General features: G+C 41.8%; 1 protein-coding gene across 4 annotated transcripts; it reads right to left on the reverse strand.

Annotated features, from left to right (window-relative positions):
* Positions 1–737: 737 nt before the first annotated feature.
* Positions 738–24,963, reverse strand: adam11 (ADAM metallopeptidase domain 11). 4 transcript variants are annotated; one of them, XM_010745890.3, is made up of 27 exons: positions 24,549–24,960; positions 24,152–24,303; positions 21,478–21,554; positions 21,056–21,122; positions 16,409–16,491; positions 16,236–16,293; positions 14,128–14,191; positions 13,243–13,382; positions 12,044–12,118; positions 11,517–11,588; positions 9,823–9,989; positions 9,114–9,198; positions 8,872–8,962; positions 8,542–8,593; positions 8,217–8,316; positions 7,791–7,862; positions 7,326–7,418; positions 7,111–7,191; positions 6,977–7,027; positions 6,832–6,895; positions 6,346–6,451; positions 6,145–6,264; positions 5,537–5,705; positions 5,133–5,247; positions 4,853–4,943; positions 3,495–3,512; positions 2,574–2,643 (listed from the first exon to the last, which is right to left on the reverse strand). In XM_010745890.3, the coding sequence occupies exons 1-27, from the start codon at positions 24,604–24,606 to the stop codon at positions 2,628–2,630; spliced, it is 2,337 nt and encodes a 778-aa protein (XP_010744192.3). In that variant the 5' UTR covers positions 24,607–24,960; the 3' UTR covers positions 2,574–2,627. The 4 variants fall into 4 exon arrangements, with proteins under 4 accessions (XP_027145059.1, XP_010744192.3, XP_010744191.3 ...); XM_027289258.1 differs by lacking the exon at positions 4,853–4,943 and having other exon boundaries at positions 738–2,643; positions 24,549–24,963; XM_010745889.3 differs by lacking the exon at positions 2,574–2,643 and having other exon boundaries at positions 3,089–3,512.
* Positions 24,964–25,988: the final 1,025 nt, after the last annotated feature.

The following is a 25,988-nucleotide window of genomic DNA, read 5'->3' on the forward strand; positions in this document are numbered from 1 at the left end:
AGTAAATATTACAGTATACATGGACCTAAGGGTGTTAATATGCTGTATTTACAACTCTTTATCTTTTGTCAGATGTTGGATTCCTCAGACCTGTGTATGAGAGGCACAGATCCTGCACAAACATCACTGACTTCCTGTAGAAATATTTAAAACTAGAACTAGAAGCCAGTTTGGAGTTAACCCTTCACCACCACGGGTTGATCACAGCTGATGAATCGGACATGATATTTAGTATTTCAGTAACATTTATAAATTGATATATGTTGCAAAAACTGATGTATGCAGCTATGTGTGCACTTGAAAAATGTATGTTATTTGGTTTTAAACAAAAAGTACTGGATAAATTAGAGGTCAGAGTTGTTACAAGTGATCCTCTGGCTGCCAGGATTATCTGTTAAGATGAAAAGTGCTCGAGAATTTGTTGATTGTAATGTTATACTTGTTATACATGACATATCAATCACATGACAGATCATCATAAGGGAAACAAAATCAGCTCCAGGTATCACCCTGATGACAGCAAGATGGTGAATAAAGCATGATGTACTGGAGAAGAGTTATGCAACATGTTTTAATCTTAAAGAACTTGCCAACCCATTTAATTGTCAAGATATTTCCACAGAATTTCCGTCCAGTAAATGTTGAAATAATTCAGCCTGGATCAAAGTCCCTAGAGCCACACGCTGCTGGCTGTAGACAACAACAGACACACGTCCACACAGTCACTGTTATTCAGATATGTTTTAATATGTATTTTTAATATACAGTAATATGATTATTTACATAGAAAGCTAATACTGGCTACCTTCCTGTAAGACTAAGCGATGTTGACTTCCACGTGAGAATGGTGCCAAAATGTTCCGATGAGTCCAACTACGACGTGTGATCACAAACAGTGGCGGTAAACACAGTGTGACCTTTCAGCCAAGTCTGTCCTTGAGTATTTATACAGAGTTCAAGTATGATTAAAGGAACATGGTGACATTTTAAATTTACCTGAATTAAGTTAGCATCTCGTCTGCAAAGAACAGTTTCCATATTTGTTGATTGGGAATGTCATTGACCTCTACTCAAAATGTCAACATATCCCTTCAATGCTACTGTAGGTTGACTGGCAGTGTAACTTGGATCATCTCTTCTTGTGCTGTTGCACAGTTCCTTTTGTTGTTATTGGTGAATTGAAGCTTCTCGAGCAGTCTCTGTAGGTATCAACAGCCACAGGATGTCTCCTAAACCTGATTTAAGACTCTCCGATGTCCAGAGAGGACGAACGGAGAGAGCGACGCTCATAAAAGCAGCAGGATTTTCAACTTGTTGTGACGTTTTTCACCTTGAACACACCGTGGTAATTAATTGTATTTGTAATGTACATATTTATTGCTTATTATATGGATCTGCTTGGTCAGAATTCATTCATCCGAAGCCAATTACAGATAAAGCATGTTTGAAATCACTTTTTTTTTTTAATAATCTATACTCCTACCTCAGCTCGGACAGAAGCCAAATTATAATTTCTGTATCTAAGTGGAATGGAGGGAATTCCTGTGTTGGATCTGAGCCTGGAAATCTGCCATCTAGGTCATAATTCTGCAGCTTGAAATTTGAAAATCTCTCAAAGGCATGTGCGAAAACGTACAACACTCTACCATTTGGGGGAGTGTAGCCAACACAAGGAGGCTCAGGCTTCCCAAAAATATACAAACTGCAAAGATCTGAAACCTAATTAAATTTTCAAAATAAGCAGTTTTAAGCTGAGAGTCAGGAAGAGTCGTCTCTCTCCAGATTTGTGCTTCAATTCAGAGCGGCAGTGAGTCACTGCTGTCTAAACGAGTCAACCTTATAATACACTATGTACATCAGCACCCATGTTCAGCATACTCGTATGCATATTGGTTGTATATGGATTACATATCATACAGCGGGATAAAACATTCGATGTGTGCATGTGCAACTGTCTATCCAGCTTGGCTGCGGGAAAGTCAAGACACAACTATCTCCCTCGCAGGCCTGAACTATACATTCATACATTAATGCATATTATGTAGAAGCATTGATTTAGGGTGGGCTACTGTTTGATAATGAAAGGCAGCATAAGTATGGCTCTTACTGTGGAATGTAAATGCCTAGCACACAAAAATAACCCTCGTCTAGACAGATAAAATGTCAACCATTCACTATTTGGTGATATTTATACACTTCTATTGCAGTTACACCACTGAAAAGAGGTGGTCGTGTTCTCCGTGAGGTTAAATATGTTAACAGAAGGCTCCAGACTAGGAGAGGAACACAGCCTTCTTCCATTAAAACACTTAAAGGGGTGAAAAGCATAATAACAGTCGATATGGCAGAAGAACGGCTATAACCAGTGCAAGGGAAGAGAAAACTGAAAGGTTGATACTGACGATGTCTACCTGGACATTTGTAACCAGACAAACCTCGACAGGCGTTCAGATCTGGTGAGAATGTGTCATAATTTCCAGGAGGAGAACAGCAATGAAATCAGAAAAGCAAAGAGGAAAAAAAAAAAAAGGTCTGAGGGGCTCGTAAGTGGAAGACATCGTTTGTTTTTTCTCCTCAGAGCAGACTGGACACAGTGTAAGGTAGACAGGGGAGCACAGAGATACGACTCAAACTCCCGAAGATCTGGAAAAAGGAGAGGGATGAAGTGGAGAAGGAAGGGGAGGAGATAAGGAGGGAAGAGGAAAACATTGAGGAATCTGATACACACTGGAAGATGAATTACAACATGGAAAAGTCTCATGCAGATACGGCCTCTGACAAATTATTATTATTTCATTATATTAATCAGCAATCCTCAAATCTTTTGCTTTGTCTGACTTAACTGTCTGAAACCCAACAAAGTTCAAACGACAAAGAAAGAGAACACCTTTAAATGAAAAATTACCTCAACGATTAAACGTTATCAAAATATCTGATGGATCGATTAATCAACCAATAGTTGCAGATGTAATGCAAGACAAAAAAAACATAAAACAATAAAGAAAAATAACCCAAAAAACACCTTTTATTATTGAAAGTCTTATGAAATTAACATTACAAAGTCGACACTGCAGCTAAGAAATGGCAGCAAAGTTATTGAGGGGACATGCAGCACAACAATGAAGCAAACTAGGATTATAGATTTTTATGTTTACTAATATTAATTCATGAGCTGTTGCACATGAAAAAATAAAATAATGACAACTAAATGTTTAAGTATTGCAAATTAGCATAGTCTATATGTATGCTGTGGTATGTGGTATTGTTTCATGCTATATAATTGTCCCTATACAATAAACTTTGGATAAAAAAAATGTGTGAGAGATGATAAAGGAGGCCAAAGATGACAGATACACATGTGTGTGTGTGAGGGCTTAGAAATATCAAAGAAGCAGAGGACTCTTATAAAACAGATGGCATTATGTTGAAAGAATGAACAGTGAGTCTAGACTATGTTTTGGTGCAGGGATCAGGATTGATATGCAGCATCGTACCTTCCTCTTCGGATGTTTCTGGATCCGCAGTGAGGCGGGAACGAGATGGAGGCAGCAGATAAAAACAAAAACACAGGGAACAAGTGAAGTAGAAAGAGAGGTAAGACTGTTGTCAATTGAATTGTTTCATGTGAGCAAGAAGGGGTGTGGGAAAAAAACAAAAACATGCAGTGAACCCAAGGTCCCTAAAAGCAAAGCAGTTAACAGGCATCTTAATCTTTTTTTTAAGCCAGTGAGTTAACACGACCAGGCAAGGACCTCGCAACAGCAGATCAGAGATTAAGTCACTTGTAAAAGATTACAGTGCAAGGCAAGTATTTTCATTTCTTTGCATGGCATCTGCAGGCATGTCACAGCAAAGCTAGCACGAGGCGAGAGAGTGTTGTATTGTGTGAAAAAAACAAAAGCAGAGCAAAGAAAGGAAACAGGAGTCAGATCCAGCTCAGCGCTCCGTCGTTTAAGACTATAAAACTCAGACTCACGAGGGATGGATTAAAACATAATAATCTTTCTGTGCCACACATGTTTCTTCCTTGTCAAAAGCTGGCTGCCTACATTACCCACAATGCAACACAACCACCTGATACACTGTATGCAGTTTAGAGTTTAGTCTCACTCATGTATTCAGTACAGAGTTGCAACCTATGATCGTTTACATTATTTACACAGTTAATATGCTGATTACATTTATGATTAATCAATTAATCGCTGAGTTTATCAAATATCCAGAAGGCGTAAGAAATACTTAATATTTAAAAATATATTCAATTTACAATGATATAAGACAAAGAAATGGTTGAGAAATGACTTGACTACAACTAAAAACTGATTATTTTCTTGATTCATTGATTTATTTGCTCTCTAAAATGTCGGCAAATGGGGAAAAATACCGTATGCGGTTTACTAAAACCAGAAAATATTCAAATTTAAATATACGGATCACTCAAATGATGAATCCATTTCTGTTTCAGCACGCATTCAGCTCTTTACAAGTGATACAAATTTAGCTTCCACAGCCCACTAATCAAATACAAAAATTAAATAAATATTCCAAAGTGGTGGCACTCATCTCATGCCAAGGCTGAAATCTCATCAAAGATCTGAACAGCCAAGTGAACTAATGGGGGTTTGTAAAGTACCATCATTCATGTTTCCTTCCTCTAACAGAACCCGCAGATGTAAAAACCATCCACTGCACCAGCGTTAATAACAAACCCACGTGGTCTCTGGTTGAATATGTATGAATCGAAAACAACAAGCAGAGGAGCATTCAGCGAGCAGCGAGCCGCAGGCATGTGTGTTAGCTGACAGAGGAACACAGCAGGCACACACAGATGGAGGCATGCCAGAGCTCTTACTTAAATCCCCAGCCAGTTCCCCCCAGGACTATCGCTGCCAGCAGAATTGCACCAGCAACCGAACCTATTATGATATTGGTACCACTGGGACCTGTGGGAGTGAAGGAGTCAACCAGTGAGGGAGCAAAACTTTAAAAAAATAAAATAAAATGCTGACTGTAAAGCTTAAAAATCCGTTATCATGTGTAAAATATTAGATGAGACATGAGTTACTTTTGTTTTTCTGTCGCAGCAGGTTTTACAGAGGTGAGGAGCCACTGTGACTGTTCAGTGTGCTTACCTTTGTATTTCTCTGGTCCCTCAGGAGGAGTGGGGATGGGGATGGGATCAAACACGCTGCAGTCCTTACCAGTGTAGTCCGGATCACAGATACACTTCACCTCGTTACTGCAAGTCTGAGGCACAGAGAGGACAAACAGTGTGAGAGGTTGTATTGAACATTTTATCTCATTTACTACTTAGGGTGAATCTTAAATGTTGCACCATAAAAGAAACCAGCTACAAAATGTTGAGGTGGAACCCGACACGAGACAACATGAGGTCAAAGACTGTGTCGATCCTGTCTCGCATGCATCAAACAACTTCAGCCCCACCTCTTCCTCCTCACACAGCTGATGGAAGTTCAAACAGATCAACTAAATTAAACAAGCGAAATAAAAAAATAAAAAAAACTGATGGGCTCACCCCGTGGTGGGAGCAGATGCGTGAGGGTGAAGAGCCGGGGCAGGTGCTGAGGTTGAAGGTGGTGACGGGGAGGCAGCGACGCTCCAAACACATCATGTTTGGCCCACAAGGCGTCCCGTCCTCCACGTAGCCCAGATCCAAGCCGTCGTCCAGCACTGCATGGCCGCCCCTGCAGAACACATTAGAAGAGTCAGCCGAGTATCAGCTATTACAGATCAATCTCTTTCTATTTCTATAACTCTTAACATAAACTTATATACATCTAAATGGGCTGATTGTACCAACAAAACAAAAAAAGTCAATGCTCACAACTTCATTACGGTACAGTGAATTCATCCCCTCTCTTGTGGACTCCTGCTTTGTGTTACTTCGCTGTGAGATACAAGTAGTGCATCCTCGTTTGTCTTTTAGAGCCTGATAGTACCATTCGATCGCTATCCAAGGTGTCAGGTTAGGTTCAAGGCTCACACTTTCTCTGAAGGTTGTTTGGCATCTTTCTCCCTCTCATCCTGCTTTCACTTTTTCCCCCCATATTTGTTTACGTTTTTATTTACCGTACGTCACCCTTTTTTTTTCCTCATGTAGTAGCGAATCCAATTCTGCCTCACCTGCAGTCCATGTATCTGTTCTGATGGTGGATGGTCAGACTGGTGAGCTTCCCCTGCAGCTCACCAAACCTCGGCCTGGCTGTCAGATTGGTGCACAGCAGCAAACCACACAGGACGTCTCTGATGGCGACCAGGGAGAAAGGAAAAAAGGTCAGATTTTGTCTCCATCAGTTCAACTTTGTGCCTGTGCTGTTCACTCACTGCTTGTTGCACTGCACCCATCCCTGACCACTGGTGTCCGGGCCACAGTTTCCTTTCTCGGTGCCCTCAGAGTTCAGCTTTTCGTAGCAGAACCTGTCAGCCGAGTCTGAGAAGAGAGAACAGTCTGTCACCTAATGCACTATAATACAGCGGTGTACTTCCCCTCCATTATCTCTATCTAAAGGCTGTTTGGTACGGCTGACTCAGTGGAAGAGGACCCGTGTCGTCTGTAGATAAAAAAGCCTCATTCTAAGGTAACAAAAACAAAATGAATCTTATTTTCAGGTCATTATAAACCAATGAAAACATAGTTATGAAGACTATATTGCATTTCTGCCATATCCTGTAAACAGAGCCTCCTAAATCTGACACACTAGACGTTTAATTGTTACAGTTATGCTTACAGCTATGAAATTCAAACAGCTTTAATGATCAGAGAGCCATGCAACGTGGAGAAATAAAACTCAATATCCAATCCAAACCTACTGTAGCCCCACAGACTTCTGCACTGGCCGTCTCTTGTCTTACAGCGACCTCCATAACAACGACCCTGAGGAGGAAGCGATCCATAATGAAACGATACCTTTTATTGAACGTAACAAGAGACGTAGTAAGAAATATCAGACTTTACCTGTCCGGCATCACACATGTAGCCGTCCAGTTTGTGGACATTGTGAGGACACTGCAAGACAGAGAGCGTTATCTGTCCGTTCAGCATCACGTTGAGTTTCAGATGTCGGAACTATTTTTGGAGGCTTCTTTTACCTGACTGGAATCTCCTGTGCAGGTCTCAGCGATGTCACAGTCGTTAACGGCATCACGGCATGTCACCCCTCTCAGCTCGTACTGTCCAGAAACAACCACAGAAGAAGACAGAAGACAGAGAGAAGGACGAAAGACATGTGGGGAGTCAATCAGGGCCTTGATAAGCAGCAACAGACTATCCAGTTAAAGTGGTACAATGCATTAAAGCAGCTCACCTTGCAGTCCCTGCAGCAGAGGCCGTTGCTGCACATGGCATTGTGCGTAAGGGTGCACTTCTTACAGCAGTTTGCTCCGCTCCGTGCACACTCCTACGAATCAAACATGGGGTTATAGTTCATGTGTCAGTTTGCCTCAAAGTTTTCATGACATCCTGATGAAACCTAAGTCACTACGTACAGTCCAATATTAGGTCAAAGGGGTTCTAGCCTAAATGTAGTCTCCAGTAAAGTTCTCAGTTTAGCTGTTTGTTCAGTGTTGATGAAAACAAAATGTATTTTTAATACAGCCCACTGACCTCTATGATACAGAGTGAGAGTGTGACAGCCTTTTACACTTTCCGTACTGTAAACAGTGTGCTGACCTGGTGATAAACTATGCAAACTATGCAAAACCAACTGTCACTGTATCCTTATTTACCCAGTGTGTATAAGATATGAAAACATACATGCAAATGTACTCACCACTAGTGATCCACAGTCACATTCCTCTCCCAGCTCCACATATCCATTCCCACACTCTGGCGGGTCTAGCAACTTTAGAAAGAAAATATCAATATTTCTGTCAATGAAAATTCATTTAAACCAATTTTTATTATTTTATTTAGCCAGGAAATGTCCCATTGTCACAGTCAAATGGCAGCAGCAGAGAGTACTACAACATATAACAACACAGAGAAAGCTCCCATCCTATCTACACAGATAGGGAACCCAAGAACTGCTTTGCATATGAAAATATACCAGTGTGTGCTGCTAAACCAGACAAATCCTACCCTGAGCATAAAGCTCACAGCACAGGTTAAGGCTTCACAGTTTATGATGAATCAAAGGGAAGCAAGGTAAAGCTGTGTCGATGGCATGTATTGCCAGCCTCTGGTGATGAAATCTCACCTTGCTGGGCTTGTTGAAGAGACAGCTGCCTCCTCCTTGTTGGAGGAAGCGCAGGTACTCGTCTATACTGCAGCGAGAGAACTTCCTGGGCAGGTAGTAACTGATTGATGGGAAAGAAAAAAAACGCAGAAATCAGTCACAGTTACCTGATAACCTGTCAACCAAAAATATAAACATAACCACACACAACTTAAAATTAAATAGATTAAACTTAGATGGATAAACATAAAAAGCAACTGCGTGTGGAATACATTCATCTTTGTTTCTCTAGTTTTCATTCTTTCTTAATGTACAACAGATTAATTATTATTAATTAAATGCATACCCTGTATCCTCCATGATGCAGCCCAGCCATGGGTCTGGACACCTGCAGTCTCCTGGACACACACACACACACAAAACATTTCTGTGGTCACGGCAGGTCATGATGTGAGTGCACTGTTGTGTTCTCAACACTTGAGGGAGCTCTCGGTACAGCAGAGGTGGAGTGTTTTCTCTCGTCACTGATAAACACGATTAAAACAATCAGCACGTCCTCAGTGGGAAAATCAAATGAGTGCTGTATGAAAGACAGCATGAAGATACTTTGCTGAAACGCAGGGAAGAATACACGTGAAGAAAACAAACCAATGTCTGAAAAGTACGTCAGTCTTACCAGCAGCCGGTCGCTCCTTGTTTCTCAGCATGCCGATGTTCTGGCCGAGACTCTGACACAGTGTGATGGCCATGGGGCCCACACTGCCAAACTGAAGACGCACATGTGAATCAAGTTAATGACAACAATTAGACGGAAAGGAGAGAAAACTGTCCTGAACTGTCCTGAATCATGAGTCATGAGAATGATTGATTACTTCTATAACGGCACAATTTGCATGAAGCTTTGTGGGAAAGTTTCACCTCATTGATTCCTCCACCCCTGGTGAGCGAGCAGATGCCCCCGATGTAGGCTGCCTCACTGCGGCTGCTCATGAACGTCCTCCCGCTGTAACAGAGACGGGATGAGTGCTATAATTATATCAACAGAAAGAAGATGGAGGAGGAAGAGAAGGAGGAACAAGACGAGGAAGAGAAGGAGAAGGAGGAAGAGAAGGAAGAAGAGAAAGAGAATGAGGAGGAAGAAGAGAAAGAGGAGGAGGAGAAGGAGGAACAAGACGAGGAAGAGGAGGAAAAGGAGGAAGAGAAGAAGAAGGAGGAAGAGGAGGAAGAAGCGAAAGAGAAGGAGGAGGAAGAAGAGAAAGAAGAGAAGGAGGAAGAAGAGGAAGAGGAGGAGAAGAAGATGGAGGAGGAACAGGAGGAGGAAGAGAAGGAGGAGGAAAAGAATGAGGAGGAAGAAGAGAAAGAGGAGGAGGAGAAATGGAGGATAAGGAGAAGAAAGAGGAGGAGGAAGAGAAGAAGAATGAGAAGGAGGAAGAGGAGGAGGAGGAGGAAGAGGAGGAAGAGGAGGAGGCGCGTAAGAAGGAAGAGGAGGAGGAGAAGGAAGAGAAGGAGGAGGAGGAGGAGGAGATAAATGACAAATAAGTAGTAGTTTGGGTAGCTGGAGGAGGAAAAGGTAGGAGGAGGTGGGAGAGGAGGAGAATGACAACTACAGTGAGGAGACTGAACCCACGAGAAGAGGTGAACAGTGTCGCAGCGCTCCTTGATGCTCTCCTTCCTGTACTTCATGAAGTCGCGCAGGGTGAGCAAGGCGTCGTCGCCCACGGAGACCCTGTTTTCAGAAGACCAGGTTTCCATGGCCACCAGGACGATGCGAGTGTTGAGCTGCTCCTTGTAGATCTGAACACAGTGAAACAGACGTGAGGAGCACGGACGAGGCAACAGGTGAGGAAGCGAAACTAAAACACAATCAGAGAATTCTTCTTCTGTCCTGTCGGCGGTGATTTGCCCTCAAAAAGATTCAAGACTGAAGCTCTCTGCACCGGCTTAATCCAACATTATGTTATTATTAACATTATTTTTTAACATGAAGACTGACTCACTTCTGGAGCCAGCCTCAAGTGGCCGTTTGAGGAACTGCAGCTTTTGGCACTTGTGGCTTCATTTCACAGCCACAGAGGTTTTAGGTTTTACTGTTACATGGTGGTGATGTTCCTGGTTCAAAGAAGGGTGTTTCAGTTAAACATCGCAGATAACGGAGACATCTGTCTACTCTAGACAAGGAGTGGGAGAGCAGCAGCTGGTTGCCGTGGAAACCAGCATCACTGTTTGTCCCCACTCAGTGAAGGGTTTCCCATGCTGATGCTACAAGCAGAGGACACGAGCCCGCAGGGTGAATTTTCTGCACTTCTGTTTGGCTGTTTTGGAAGGATCAGCTGCACGTTACATAGCAGTGATGCACGGATTGGCTTTGAAGTCGTATAAATCTGCATAAATAATGCGCGTAAATATACCAAATCCTGCACAGATCATTTTTCCACCACACCTCTACTGGTTCCCTGTAGGCTATAAATAAAAAACAAGTGAGGGGATGGACAAAAATCAGTTATCAGGTGACCTCATGTAGGTAAGGTTGAGTCACTAAAGCTCTCCTGACACAACCGTCTTTCCATCCCCTCCCTCATTAAGACAGGCATATTTAACATCTGTTCTATAAATAGGATTCACCTCCTCCTGACTTCTTCTGCATTTTTATGTATGATGTATTTTGTAGTAGCCTCTTTCTCCCGATGTATATTTTTTTCCTATTTATGATATCTTATAAACATGTATGCGTCCTGGATCTGCTCTTCATCGGCAGTACAGGAGATGGAATATCCAGTTTTTGTCTTCTAGTGTATGAATTGTATCTCATTATCCAATGGAAATGTAATATTTATATGTAATGTTGTATGGTGGAATTATCTTTGCTGTTGACTTTTGGGAATGTGAACCTGTTAATCAACACCTGATTATTTAAAACATGATTGTGTGATACATGATGGCAATCAAGCACAGCGTGAATCTGATGAAGCAACATGTAAAACGTGTAGTTTCACCTTTTCCCAGTCATTCCTTTATTGTGATTCTTCTTGATATCATTTGTTTGAATGATTGCATTGTGGCTGATATAATTTATTATATCTTGTTTACATGTTCCAGGTGTGGGATCATTAAAGTCTATGTGTTCTTGTCTTATTTATACATTTGAATTAAAAAGGGACAAAATATGGAATAACCATTGATGTCATCTATATTTAAAAAAAATAAATGATGATGAGGATGATGATTCGAGATGATAGTAATTATCTGCCATTTGACAGAGTAATGTCAGTCAGAGTTGTTTATGATCGTTAGTCAGCTAGTGGCAACCGTATTTCCACTCACCGCATCGGCCATGTTCACCACTGCTTTGGCAAAGTTCTTCGTCTGAGTGGCCGACCGACGGAGCTGCACAAACTAACAAGAAGAGAAACAAACTGTTAAAACCTGTTGCTGCGTTTCATCTATTTTCTGTACAGATTAGAAAAAGTCTTATCAACCTGATTAAATCCTGATTTTAACGAGTCACACTTCTTCCTATCATTATTATAATAAAAGGTCCAGTGTGTAGAATTTAACCTACTGTCACCCTCTCCTTCAAAGCATGTAAGAAAGACTCAAATTCACATTGAAAGTAAGTCCATACTGTAGAAAAATGGCAGTACAGATCCAAGGAAGAGAACCTGCTCTCAGTGTAGATCTAAAGGGCTCATTCAGATCACACCGTGTCATATTCAGGTGATTATACACTAATGAAAACATACAAATCAATGTTTTATTCCATTCCTGCCAATAAATACACCTACATCTTACACACTGGGCATTTCATATAGGAGTTAAGGAGATTAAAACCTTGTCGGCTTCACACCTACCAGTTCGTGATCATTGACCACCATCAGCTCGATGTACTTGGTCTCAGTCTGGACGGTGCGCTGGCCTCGCCGCACCTGGTGGGGACAAAAGAAATCCACACAGTCAGACAGTTTGAGTCCGCTGTCATAATCACCTTCGCACAGGACAAACAAACGCTCGCACACAAACCCAGCAGGTGAAACCATTACTCACACTGAGCGCACACACACACACACACACGTGCTGATGCCGCTGAAACTCTAGTCTTTGTCCTTGAGAGGGCAACAACAACTTTTGACAGCAACATTCATTCATTAGGCAGAATATTTGCTCGGCATCTGAAGAAATAAATTGCACGAACGAGAGAGAGATATCTCTTTTGGTCTCCATTCCTATCAATAATAATATATTCAGAGTTAATAGATGAGATCTGGGAACACGGTGACATTGCGAAAAACAAAATCCTCCCGGTGAAACTTATCTGGGAGACAAAGCTGTGTGCACAGAAAATGTCATAACGGATAAGAACAATGAACAAAACAAACAAAAAAAAATTACTAAAGATGCAATAAGCCTGAATTAGTCTTTAAATTACTTATTAATTGATCCCATTATCATTATTTGACTCATACAAGTGATTGAGTGACGATCGAAGACCTGTGTACATTTGGGAAAACTGCATGACATGTGAATGTCATTAGTTTGGCATAAACTAATAATCACCAAAGGGGGATCATGAATATCTGCACCAAATTTCGGGTAATCTACTTTTAATATTTCAGTCTGAACTGGTCCGGTCTTGCAGTGTGGAGCTGCAAGCATGGCTAAAAATGTGAAAAGTGATGCTGCAGATTACAAGTGTCTCTCGTTAGGCTGCTGAAACACACATATTTCAAAATTTCAAGCAGTTTTTCACGCTGTCTTGCCATCAAATCCAAAAGTAATCACTTGAGTAATCCTGTCAGATTTTACAAATCACCTCCAGACGCTTCTCTCTCTTTTATTAATTATCTTGGGATTTTATTTTCCATTGGCATGAAAGCTGAGACGAGCATCATCTGACAACTAAATATTAATCGTGTTTGCATATCTCAACACTTGCTGCAATTTATACAGCATGATCCCGCTAGGGCCATGTGTGCGTGTGTGTGTGTGTGTGTGTGTGTATAGAGGTGTGTGTTAGAAGAAAGTGATTCACAGAGACAGTCTGAAAACTGACTTGTCTCTTTGAGCGTCTCCGTCCTCCTGTAAAGACGGGCTTCTCCTCCTCAGACCAGTCGTCTCCATCCTTCAGCTCAGTGTCTCCTTCACTGTGGACATCTGTCTGACCCTCAGGCTCTGTGCTGTTCACGGAGCATCCTGGAAAACGCACACACACACACACACACACGGTAAGTGAGAGTGAGAGAGAAAAGTGGCTAGTCATCAGTCCAGAGATGGATCTAACTATGTATTTTAGTCCACTGATGTGCAGGAGAAAATCAATATCAGCTAGCAGAGGAAAGAGGAAGGAAGGGGGGACCAAAAGTGATGGGAAAGAGGGCTGAGGAGGCAGGGAGAAAGGAAGGGCATGGGTTGGGTGACAGGAAGGGGGGGCAAATCCAGAGAGGCAGACGAATGTCAGGGACAAAGAGGAGAGACGGAGAAGAGACAGCCAAATGAGATGTTCAGCAAGGGCGAGGAGGGCAGCAGGACAACTTGAGGAAGACAAGACACTGTACACTGAAGAAAGAAAGAGAGAAAAGCAGCCAAAAAAAAAAAACCCCAGACAGGATTACAGAACATTTGATTGTTTTATATCATCCAATGTCATGGACAAGGGTGAGCATGTTGTCCCCGAACTAATTATACCAAGCTTCATCCTGCCACGTTTCATTAAAATCAGATTTTTTATTTTTTTTTTACAGCAAAACACCAACCGAATATGTATCACATCACAAAGCTTCATCAAAATGTTGGGAAAGTTTGGGATGCCATGATTTGAGCAGCAGGTATTGTGTCACTTAGTATTTAGAAATTAGAGGGCAGACCAGGGACAGGGATCTTGTATCAGGAGGGACTGAAATACTTTGAGTAACTGTGAGGAGTCTGACAGTGATCCTACCTGGACAGGGAGGTGGAAAGAGGTCGATGTCCGGCATTCGGTATACGACGTGGTCATTCTGTTCCTGAAAAGGTGCCATAACATCAGAGTGACGGACAGAGAGAAGAGAGAGGAATTAGTCTTTAGTCTTAGAGTAAAAAAAAAAATAAAAAAAGGGTTTTATGTGAAAACTTTTAGAAGATTTTAGAGGGTCCAAAAAAAAGCAGAAAGTTCAATATCCATGTCTGCCTGAACAGGAAGGATAATTCCTGATATGAACATGTTAAATCTAAATAAAACTATAGCAGAGAGAGAATCACGTCACATTGTGTTGCATTAACTCATTAACTACAAATAACACACAGAGGATTCATAGATGAGAGAGATTAGGTTGTTCACGATTAGAGGAATGTGAAAACAGCAATTAAAGTCACATATACTGAAGTAAAGCTTCAGGAAATGCTTTCGTCAGTGTTTTAAAGAGAAAACTGAAGGAAAAAAAACATTTTAACTGAAATTCAACATAATATTATCATTAATTAATTTAATTCTGATAAAATGGCTTTAGTTTTAACCATTAAAGTACAAAATACCTCTTAAAAAGTCATCAAGGATGGAGAATAGTTAAAAGTTTTACATTTTTTTTCCTGTGGAATGAATTGGATGAAGAAAAATGACAAATCATAGTCATCTCAATAAAGTTATTGACAACAATTGCAGCTCTATAGGAAGACCTCTCCATAAACAAAGGAGAAACATGCTTTTAAATTAATCCAAGACTTGGTCTCCACCTGAACTTCAGTACACTCCGTGAAAGAAAAGCGCTGCCGTGGTAGAGAAGGATCAACGGGAAGGAAAGTGCTCTGATGCATAATTAATCAATCACTGGGGCTGTCATAATGGCAAAAACACTACTGGACACTGTTGTACACTTGAGCTGGGGATAAATACTTTATGAAAATGACCCATCTGAGATAGAGAGCTGAGGAGAGAGAAGGAGTGTGGGAGTTTGAAGATGAGCTGGGAGGCTCATTGATCCATCTCTGCAGTCTATGTAATTGAGCTGTGCTTCGATTACTGTGGGTCTTAATGGAAAAAAAAAGCTCTGCCTCTTCCACTCTAAACACTTTCCTACTGCTGCCTCCATCACTCTGTTATATCTATTTCATTTAAATACTAAAATCAAATCTGAGTACTTTTGAAACTTTCTGTTTTTGATGATGATTTTATCGTCTTTACCGTCATCAACATCCATCTGCGTAGTCTGTTATTCGACCGCTGTGCTCAGGACGACCCGTCAAGTTTTTGGAAGTTGTTTAGTACGTCAAGTGAAGCTTGTCTATCATTACACTTTAACATAACATTAAATATTTTCCTTGATATATGTTCTTCTACCATGTGTAAGCAGGCTACATAGTTGGCGGGGTTTCCAATCAGAAGTCTGTATGAGGTGTTTTATTTTGAAAATTGAGCAGATTCTCTGTGCAGTTTCTGTGTCTGACTTCCGGCCAGCTCGGTCTGCTCTGTGCTGCTTGACGTGACCGGTCAAACGCACTGCAGCGCTTCTGGTGGAATCACAAATATTGTCTAGAACGGCGGTTCCCGGTGAAATTTAACTTTAAGTTACTGGAAAGTTGGCCAATCAGAAGAAAAGGGAGGGCAAAAGAGCTAACATGGCTTGTTTCAGACAGAGGATGAACTGAGGGGCTACATAAAGGGGCCATACTGTATAAGATAAGTAACTGAATCAAGCAAAGCTACTCTAGTGGAACCCCAATATAAAAAAATAGAATATAATAGATCCAACCCTCTCCTTCCTGTCTCTGTGAGATGACGTCTGTCTCAGATATGAGACAGGAGATGTGTTTCAGTGGTGGTGGATTGTGTATCAACTCAATACTTTCCATACAGCGACTCAGAGATGGAATAACAGAGTCTGGTCTGACGGAAAGTCATGGCGAGATATGGAGACAGAGGGAAAGTGAGACCGTGGGGGGCAGCTTCACTGGAACTATTTCAACCACCGTCCATTTTGTTCACAAAACCTTTTAGCTGAATTGATTTGAACTAGATGTGTGCGTTTACTAACTAGTTGTTCCACTCTGTGGCTGGGTGCCGCTCTGACTCACCTCGCCACTGCTAAGAGGTTCAATCCCATACGAGAAGTTCCCATCAGAAAACATCCCCCTGAAAACAGACAAAACATCCCATGTGGGGAATGATTCACCTATATGCACATTATATGATGTATAAAAATAATAATCAATCATTTAGATCTTTCAAGAAAACATCTTCAATTTACCGTAGGCCATGGCAGGTGGACAGAGCAGCCCAGGAACCCGGCAGCCCCCGCACACGTCCATGGTAGTAGCAGTGTTCTCCTCCCTGGAAACAAATCATAGATTAACTACAGACTGAGAACGAACTCCTCCATCATCAGGTAACATGTTCACGTCAAATTTCAGAAAATGAAACCGATGCCGACTGTGAACCCCTCATCTCCTGCCCCTTACACACACGGGGCAGGTATTTCTGTCGGCCTTGGGCGTTCGGCTGACCTGGTGGGTCCTCTGAAAGGATATCAAGTGGCTACTGTACGACTCAGCGTCCGGGAAAACCTACACCTACAGAGGCTACAGCTGAGGTCAGTTTCAGCAAGGGAAAAAAAAATGCATGCATGTGGTGTGTTCAAGTGATGGAGAAAAGCAATTAAAGTGCAAGGAGGACAGGGTCAAAGGGGGGAACTTGGACAATGGACTCTGGTTTCAATGTACAGAAAGGTAAGTAAACATATACAATGTCAGATAAAGTCAGTGTGATGCGCCCCTTCAATCCAGGATATAATATCAGACTTTGTCAGGGCGTGTGCCAGGTCCAGATGATACCTTCAGTCCGGCAGACCTACTGTAAGGTGTTAGCTGTACGCCCTGCTTCCAGATACCTTGACCTGATTATTCATAATCCCCTAAAAAGGCTCCAGCCGGATGATCATGTTTTGAATATAGTGTTTCCACGCTGCCTCTCAGAGTACAGGAATGATCAGATTACGACAATTGGAGAGGAGACTTGCCACTGTGCCACTGTGCATGTAAAAATACTGAGTCACTCAAGCAATGCATGCATGTGTTGAAATGTTGTGAGCCAAAAAAGGTAGATTTCTTTATAATCAATCAGGCTTCAGCTAAATGGACGGAGATTCAAGAGTCACGCGTCTTTGCTTGTAGCTACTTGGATCTGGTGTGTGTAAATGTATGTGTGTGTGACAGAGGGGGGTCAGGTTCAGGTGTTTGTAATGAACCCCAATAAGTCATGTCTGCCACCTGAGCCTGCTGTTGCTCTGGCATGGTTGATAGATCAAAAAGAAAAAGAGGCAACGCGAAGCTGCTGTTCTGTACGCTTGGTCGACCTTTACTCTGAGCTGCCACTCGAACGTGAAAAATCTCTGGGGCATCCCGTGAAAAAGTATGAACTTGCCAAAAAACAAATATTCCCCATTACTAATTCAATAACAATGAGCTGTTTCTGGGCTTTAAGTGCACTATATATCCTCTCTAAATCACTCTGTTGATGAGAAATCAATGGCTGGCATCCTGATCCAGACTCGTGTCAATCACACACAGCGATGAGAGAAAGCTACAAATCACTAGAGTCTTTTTTTGCTCAGTCCAGCCCACGAGAGCTTTAGATGAAGTCGTGTCTGTCCGTCTGTCAAACGTGATGTCTCAGAGCTCAGAGGAGACACGGTGCTGGTTTAGGTTTGATGAAATTTGGGGAAGGAGGTCCTCGGAACAGCTCTAATTGCTCCATGTGTTGAAATTTAAGGATGAGGCTACAGCCTATTTTTAGCCACAAACATTGATACACTGATGGCTACCATGGCAAGGTCCATGCCATGCCAACCTGCTCATCAGTTTTTGGGAGCTTAACCATTCATTCGCATTCACACACCGATGGCGCAGCCTTCGGGAGCAATTTGAGGTTCAGTATGTTGTTCAAGGACACTTCGACATGCAGAGAGGAGCTGTGGATCATTTGATTAGTTGGACGACCGCAACGCTCTACCTCCTGAGCCGCAGCAGCACAGACTATTAGTACAAACTACTGGACAAATAAAAATGTAGTTTACACTAAAGCAAGTTTATACTGTCTAAATTTGAAGTTTAATAATAAAGCATTTCTTACACGACTTTATAATATTGGCATTCAGTTCCAAGCCATTAAAACAAAACTGAAAATAATCACTTAAATGTATTCCCTGTATTTTCTTAGATTGAGCGTTAGCTCATCTGTTGAGGAAGAAAAGGACTTTAATCATTCATACCGAATAGTAAAACAGCCCGCAGCACTTAGTCCGGGGCAAGATAATAAATAAATAAAAGGTAGGATTACAAGGCTAAATGGAGGAAATCAAATTGCCTAACACAGCAGACACGACTTTGAGAGAATGAGCGCATCGCTTTTTCACCGATGATGTATGCGCTTCAAATAACGGCCACTCTCCCATGCACATAAATCATGTTATATAAGAAATTAGGGATTAATCGTAAAGCATCATGAGTGACGGGAGGACCGGGAAAGGTAAGCAGGACTATGACTCCTGCATGCACACATGGAAACAAATAAACAGTTCGGTCCCACCGAGTCAGGAAGGAATGAATTTGACATTATAGACTAAGTGAATTAGAAAAGCTGGAGTTTACACGACGTCTGGACTTTGACTCAGCAGTGCTGAGCGCAGAGAAGTGGAGGAAAGGTAACGAAACAATAGGTCATAGAAAGTGAAAAGAAGAGAAGACAGAGCAGAAGCATCAGTTTGGAATATTAGACGCCCTCACAGGAGTGCATTCATTCCCAGGTGAGTTTCTCAGATACAATAAAGCTGAATAATAAGATATAATAATAACAGCGGAACAATTAAGGAAAAAAACATTAGGACACTTTAATTAATGAGAACAGCTAACACAAAAATACTTTCTCCTCGTCTCTCCCTCTGCTTGTGTTTGATTGCAGCTAATTCAGGTTGCTGTGATTATTATTTGATATGCTATGCTGAAAGCTAATAGAGGGTGGTAAAGACACAATCAAAATATACAAAATAGTTTGTCGGTGCTCAAGCGACAAGCTCTAAGGAATGACGAGGAGGCTGAGAGGAAAGAGGAGATCCAACGGCTCGCAGAGGAAAAACATCCACTGCTCATCGGCTCATCTTTCGGAGCCGAACAACTTATTTCAGACGACTTCAGAGACGTTTGGAAGTAAAATAAAAAACATGTAATTCTCTTTATAAGAGCTCGAAGCTTGAAACGTGTACATGAAATACACCCCTCCCCCACAATAAAACGCTCCATGTCTTAGCTTCCCCGAACATCTAACAACCAACAACGTGGGGGGAAACACATTATAATTTTCTTGTCAAAGGTTTGATGAGAGTCTGTCACTCTCATAAAAGGACACAGCAACACTAGAGGACACTAGAAACAAGAGGACACAGTTAGCCAAATGCACAAATCCACCTATTAGTACCTAACGACTTATTTCAGAGGACTTCAGACATCTGGAAGTTATCGGATCTTACAGCACATGTATAAACGTGTTTCCTTAAATAATGTACACATCTCTCTGATAGTGTTATCGGCTGTTATATATATTATATAGACAGATGGATCCATCTGAGGTTTTTTCCTCTCCCTGCACACAATATTCATTTTTTTTTTTTACAAATCTTTTTGTTTGTCTTTCTTTTTAACTTGTGCAAATAAACCTCTAACTCAATGACTGTGCTAGTATTCACCCATCTCGTACCAAAGGTCAGGGTAAAAAGGTTCTGGAAATGCACATGATTTGAATCCCCCTCACGACACGACAAAATAGACCCTCGCTGCTGCTGCTGCTGCTGCTGACTGCTGGTACCCATGGCAACCCTGTACTGATTGGTCAGGTGGTCTTTGGCAGAGAAAAAGAGAGTGAAAGAGAGAGACAGATAGATGGCGAGAAAGGGACAGAGGCTGAAATAAAAACAGAGGACGCGGACAGAAAAAGACCGTCTACCCGGTGGTGTTTACGCTTGAGCTGTCTGCATTAACTGCCTGGGAGTGTGTCAGCAAAATAGACTCAGATCATTATTATACAGCCATTTGCTCAAATTCATAATGCATGACAGATGACAACATATATTATGATATATGATATCGTATCATATTATGATATTTCAATCATTTGTCCATGTGCTACTGCAACTAACAGTCATCCTGAAGCTAAATGTCTTCATAACACATAACGCTATTTGTATAAATTTCTGCCTGAAGGATGAGAGATGTGCGATAAACATGCACAGCTGCTATTATAAATGAGATCCATTGGAAACATGTTCTAATACACACAGGACATAAAAGCTACACAAAATTAATTTCTATCAAATTAGCAGTGATGGAAAAGTAGTTTACTGACTTTTACTGAGCTCTGATAGAAAGGAGGAGGCCAAAATTTGTTTTTATGGGAAATATTGTTTTCTTGTCAAAAGTTAGATAAGAAACAACAGCTGGCCTGCTTAGCTTTGAATAAAGATACAGCTAACCAAAGGCACAAATCCGCCGATTAGTGCCTCCAAAGCTCACCAAATAACCAAAGACACAACCTCCACGGCTGTGAAGCGAAGCCAGTGCCAAAAACTGCAGTTCCCCAAAACAGCCACTTGAGGCCGGCTACAGAACAAGTCAATCCCTTTAATCCCACATGTTGAAATATCTAATAACTTCACAGCAGAAACAACGGTCTATACGGTCTATGTAATTAGCACCATCAGTGAGGTTTAGAGGTATACGGTCTATGTAATTAGCACCATCAGTGAGGTTTAGAGGTGGTTTTATGTAAAACCGGCTGATAGCTGTAGTGTCTCACTTCCTCTACCGACAATCACCTCATCTAACGATCTGTAACAAGATAGTCTCACCATATTCTGCGACAGCTGCCCATCCTCTTCATAGTGACGCTCCACATAGTCTGTAGACAGGAGGTTGCTGCAGAGAAGAAGAGGAAGAAAAATAACTATAATCGTTCTAACAGTTCGTTCACACTTCCGTAATTGTTTGACAAAGCAAGATTGTAGCACTGTGCGACTATTAAAGGCCATTATGTGTCATTATTCATTATTATGAACCTACATCAGCAAATGGCAGATTCATAAGTAAAACCTAAACGCGTGGAGATGCATTTATTCTAAGTGCTTAGGAAGCCAGTGAGAGGTATGCACATTTTGCTCTAATGGACTGCATTTATGTAATGTGAGTGACTGCTGTAAGCAAAGCATTAAACATTGTTTTGTGCATCTGTGGCGTGGATGTGTGAATGCTTTGCAGGCGTGTGATGACTTACTGGTTGAGTTCCAGGTCAAGGATGAAGGATATGCCAAAGGCCTCTACCAGGAAGCTGCTCTGGGCCAGATGGACCGGCTGAGTGAGGAGACGTTGAGAGGAGGCGTAAGAGAGAGAGAGAGGCTGAGATTTACATTTACAGACTTGCTGTTGGCTTCTACATGAAGCTTTTGTTTGCTTTTTCTCACATTCACACCTGGGCTGAGATCAGATCACAATGTGAGTTTGACCACCTCTGAATGTAGTCAGGCCTTCGGATCCCAGTTTGTTCTGCTTGTGGGGGGAGTACTGACACCATACTCGTGCTATCAGACATAAATCAAATTGTGACTTTTCCAAAAATCCAATTATGTTTAGTCAGTAATTACAGTATGGAAAATGTCTTCATGTCTCTAAGTCAAGGTCATACATTTATTTCTGAGCTACTGTTTCTTGTACATGTCTCACAGCTCCGCGAGAAGGGCAAGTAGTGCTTAGACGTCTAAAGTTTCATTTTCTATTAATAAACCATGCATCTATAATCCATATCCATGCATTGTGCCTCAAACAAAAGACTCACTAATTTGTCTTATGGTTCATAGAAACTGTAAATAAGATCTTACGAAAGAGAGAGTGGAGGCGGTAAGACGGCTGATGGATGTTCAGTATGAAATAATTTAACCAACGCAACAAAGGTTTGTTCTCCAGTGACTTTAGTACCCTGAAGGCGAGGCAGCCTCATCCATCTCTGAGGCTTTCTGAATTAAACTGGGGGTTGGGGCTCATCAGCTCCAAGGTGAACCCCAGTTCCACAGTGTAAGACAGAGCTCCCCGGTGGTTCCCATCAGTACTTAGTGGCCAGCTGCAAGGCAGGTTACATTAGTATTACCATGCACTCTCTGCAAACCACTTAGTATCAGTCTAAACCTTCACTGGGTCCATATACTGTACAATAAAAAGCCCACAATGGTGCCTGTGAGCTGCTGAGATATAAAAAATTAAAAAAAAGCTGCTTCAGAGCTCAGACTGAAGATTTTTCATTCAGTGTACTGTGTTTTTTAAGTATCAACTATTACATTTTAAAACATCATACTATGTCTCAGCTCAAGACACTAAATCTTATCATCGATAGACACAAATAGAATAACAGTTTTTCAAAAATGATGAGTAACTAAACTCTATTTAAAGTATAAACACTAAATATTTGCTGGTTATTTTGGAAATCCCCCCAAATTCTAACAGAACATGGTCAAAGGATACTGATAAACGTGTATTCCTTTGGAGTCACCTAAAACCTAACAAATGTACGTCCAATATTCACTCTATTTTTTGCTCTATTTTTGGTCTCCACCAACCCAACTCTCTTCATACAATTTGGTGCTAGGCAGGTGGTGTACAGTTGCAGATTTATCAGAGCCTCTTCTGCTGAAAACAGATTGATGAGAGCGGTAAAGGAGCGAATCTAAACTGTGAAATTGTTGGGTCACGTAACCAAAACAATGAGCTGAAAGACGCTAAAACGCTCAGCTGAGAACTGCAGAGTCAGGTGAAGTTTAGCTTTGGGTTTGTCAGTATCAGCAACACCTCTCACATTACACATATTAAATTTGAGTGTTTGCTCATATAAACATATTTGTCATAGCAGCTTTAAGTCTAGCCAGAAGTATAGATTTTTTTTTTTTTTTGTTGGATCCAGCAAAACAACTGACACGTTAATCGACAAAAACTGAAACCATTTAATATTTCATGTGTGCTTTACAGCTAATAAAGGGACTCTGCTGATTTTACGTCACCTTTAAGTCCACATTCATTAATGTAGCAGCACTCAGACACAGAAAGCAAAAGCTGCACATTCCCCACGGTCTCAGAAAGAAAGAGATCATGAGGCGTTGACTAGGGTAGCCCAAGGTCAGACTTGTGTCATATCCACTGACAGGCAAGCCGCTGACTGACAGTGTTCATAGCGAAGGTAACGGGAGAAGACAGGTAGAGGTGTGAAATATTATCTAATGGACTGGAAAGGAGGAGGCAGCTAGAGGCGACTGAGGGTGGCATGAATTTCCTGCCCTGCTGTGGGCCCGGGGGAGCCGGGGCATCGTGTGTGGGTGGGTGTCACAGGGTGGGGTAGGAGTGACAGACACATAACCTCAAAAGGAGGGGACAAACAAGGGTCAATAGATAGATATTCTTTGGTGATAGGGGAGGAATGGTCATGGGGGAATAGGAGGCATGCTGTACAGAGCGGGGACCTACAATACACTATATATGTTGGTATGCTGCACTAAGATCGCAGTAAAAGCAATAAAAAAGGATCACAAAAATGATTTAACTGTTATCTAGCAACACTTTAACCCAAACATTAAGATTTAAAATGGAAATAATTTTGACCAGCATGAATATATGGATGTTAAAAGACTAATACATATATATAATTATACATATGAAGTGTAAACTCACACTTTTTTTATGTAATTAATCTATTTGAACTACTTCTTTGTGTAATAGATTTTCACTTTCACTATGGGGCAATATCTAGAGAAGGTGATGTCTTAGTTAGAGGTTGGACATTTGAATAGGATCCCTTCATTATCTGAATGAACTGAGGGGTTTACTCATGCAGTAAACTACTCTTCGATTAAATAATAATTCATGTGTGCTCAACCTCGGGTCCCACACACGCAGCAGAGCAAACTCACCTGCACTCCGGCTGTGTGGTTGTTGACCCGGGTGTCCAGGCGGCTGTGGAGCAGCTCCTCCTGGGAGTGGATCTGTTGCAGGAGCCGCTTGGGCTGAACGACCTCCTCTGCAGGCGGCAGCTTCCTCTCCACACTCCTCCATTCCCTCAGACCTGCAGTAGGTGGAGGGAGATGTGGTTGAGTGCAACGGGAATAAAATAAGGTGTAAATGTGCGTCTTATTTCTGCAGAACGCTTGCTGACACCGATGCAACAATTACACGGTCCTTGTCACCAGAGAGCGCGCAGGATAAGTGGATGCAATAATGCATAAAAATAATTCACTCTTTCTATTTCTAATCACCGAGCATGCGTCTTCCTCTAATAAACTAAACCATCAGGCAATCAGAGGCTCTCACCTGTCACGGCGCACCGTGCGCACACTGCAGCGAACAGCAGGCATCTCACAGCGAGCATGGTGCTCACATAGTCCTGGTGGTTCCCTCGGTGCGGCGCCGTTAAATGAGCCGAGAAGAGGCGTGAGCGGAGCTGCGGGACTGTTGTTGACAGTGAGGACAAACACAACAGCGGGGTTCCTTTAAACGAGGCGCCCGCATCTCTCACCTCCCGGTTTTTTTTGTTTTTTTCCCCCCGCCGCCTCTGGCGATTAACAGCACCCCACCGCCGAGGCGCCTCTGCTCGGCTCCAGCAGCATGGTGCGTGTCGGTGCCAAACGGAGCTCCGCCGTGTGGTCACTCACACTCACACATACACACACATATACACTGAAGCCTGACGTTACTGGGCTCGTTGGAGCAATGAGGCTGCGCGAGGAGCCGTGGACCTGGAAACAAGCACGTGGGGTTTTGATGGACCCACCCACGCGCTTTGGTGACACTTGAAAGAAACATCTGGATCAACCAGGGTCTCTAATCTGATTGAACATAAGTTTCTATTAAATACTGGACCTAATAAGAGAGAGAGAGAGATACTTGTGGACTGGTTTGCACAATTTCATTCCCATCATACTTCAGCATTGAGCAACATTTTAATTAGAATATAATGACAGATGTTAGAAGATAGAAGCAAAACACACAGTCACTGTTAAAGTCCTAAGATATCACCCAGGGATGTTTGAATGAACTTGTTGCTTATTCGGTCATGACTTCTTAATGTTAAAGTGGATTGGAAACCAAGTTTTCAGGCGCTCTAACCTTTTGATGCCTTCGATCTATGTGCTCTTCTGTACTACTCTCCAGTTTCTTCTAATTAGTCTGCTTGTTTGGGGATTTAAAAAAGGTCCAGTGTGTCAGATTTAGGGGGCTCCATTTACAGGAAATAAGTGACACTAGATCTTCAGTACACATGAAAAAACAAACAGAAATAATCATACCTCGCTGGCTGCACACAACCTAAAGGGAGTTTAAAAAAAAATTGGAAATACAAAATTCACTTTAAAACACTGATACAGAACATAATTCATCCCATTCAACAGGGAACAAATATTAGTTCCCACCTTGTGCACAAAATAAGACATATCTGCATATATACAGTTCTATGTATAATCACCTGAAAATAAGAATCATATTATCTTAAAATGAGCCTTTTATATCTAAAGTTGTTGCTACAATAACCCAGTAACCAAACACTGGCTCTGCATGTATGTTTTTGTAATAGTTCCTCCCTTATGTTTGGACCCCAGGAGGGTGAGTGGAGGGGGTTGCAATCTACAACTACTGCAAGTTGCTACTAAATCCTCCACACTGGACCTTTAATGTTCAGTCTGGATCTTTGAAACATTTAAAAAACAACAACTCACTGTTATTTGACCGAAAGCTCCAGAAGAAGTGGTGAATAAA

Source organism: Larimichthys crocea, chromosome XVI (genome assembly GCF_000972845.2).
Source record: "Larimichthys crocea isolate SSNF chromosome XVI, L_crocea_2.0, whole genome shotgun sequence".
NCBI classification, from domain to species: Eukaryota; Metazoa; Chordata; class Actinopteri; family Sciaenidae; genus Larimichthys; species Larimichthys crocea.

What these genes read in the sequence shown, in the direction of transcription:
- adam11 (XM_027289258.1), bottom strand. Translation starts at nt 24,606, where the DNA reads ATGCTCGCTGTGAGATGCCTGCTGTTCGCTGCAGTGTGCGCACGGTGC. An exon ending in CTTTCCACCTCCCTGTCCAG is followed by an intron (nt 13,383 to 14,127) that starts GTAGGATCACTG and finishes TGCGTTTTCCAG; the next exon opens with GATGCTCCGTGAACAGCACA. An exon ending in CAAGGAGCGACCGGCTGCTG is followed by an intron (nt 8,594 to 8,871) that starts GTAAGACTGACG and finishes GTGTGTGTCCAG; the next exon opens with GAGACTGCAGGTGTCCAGAC.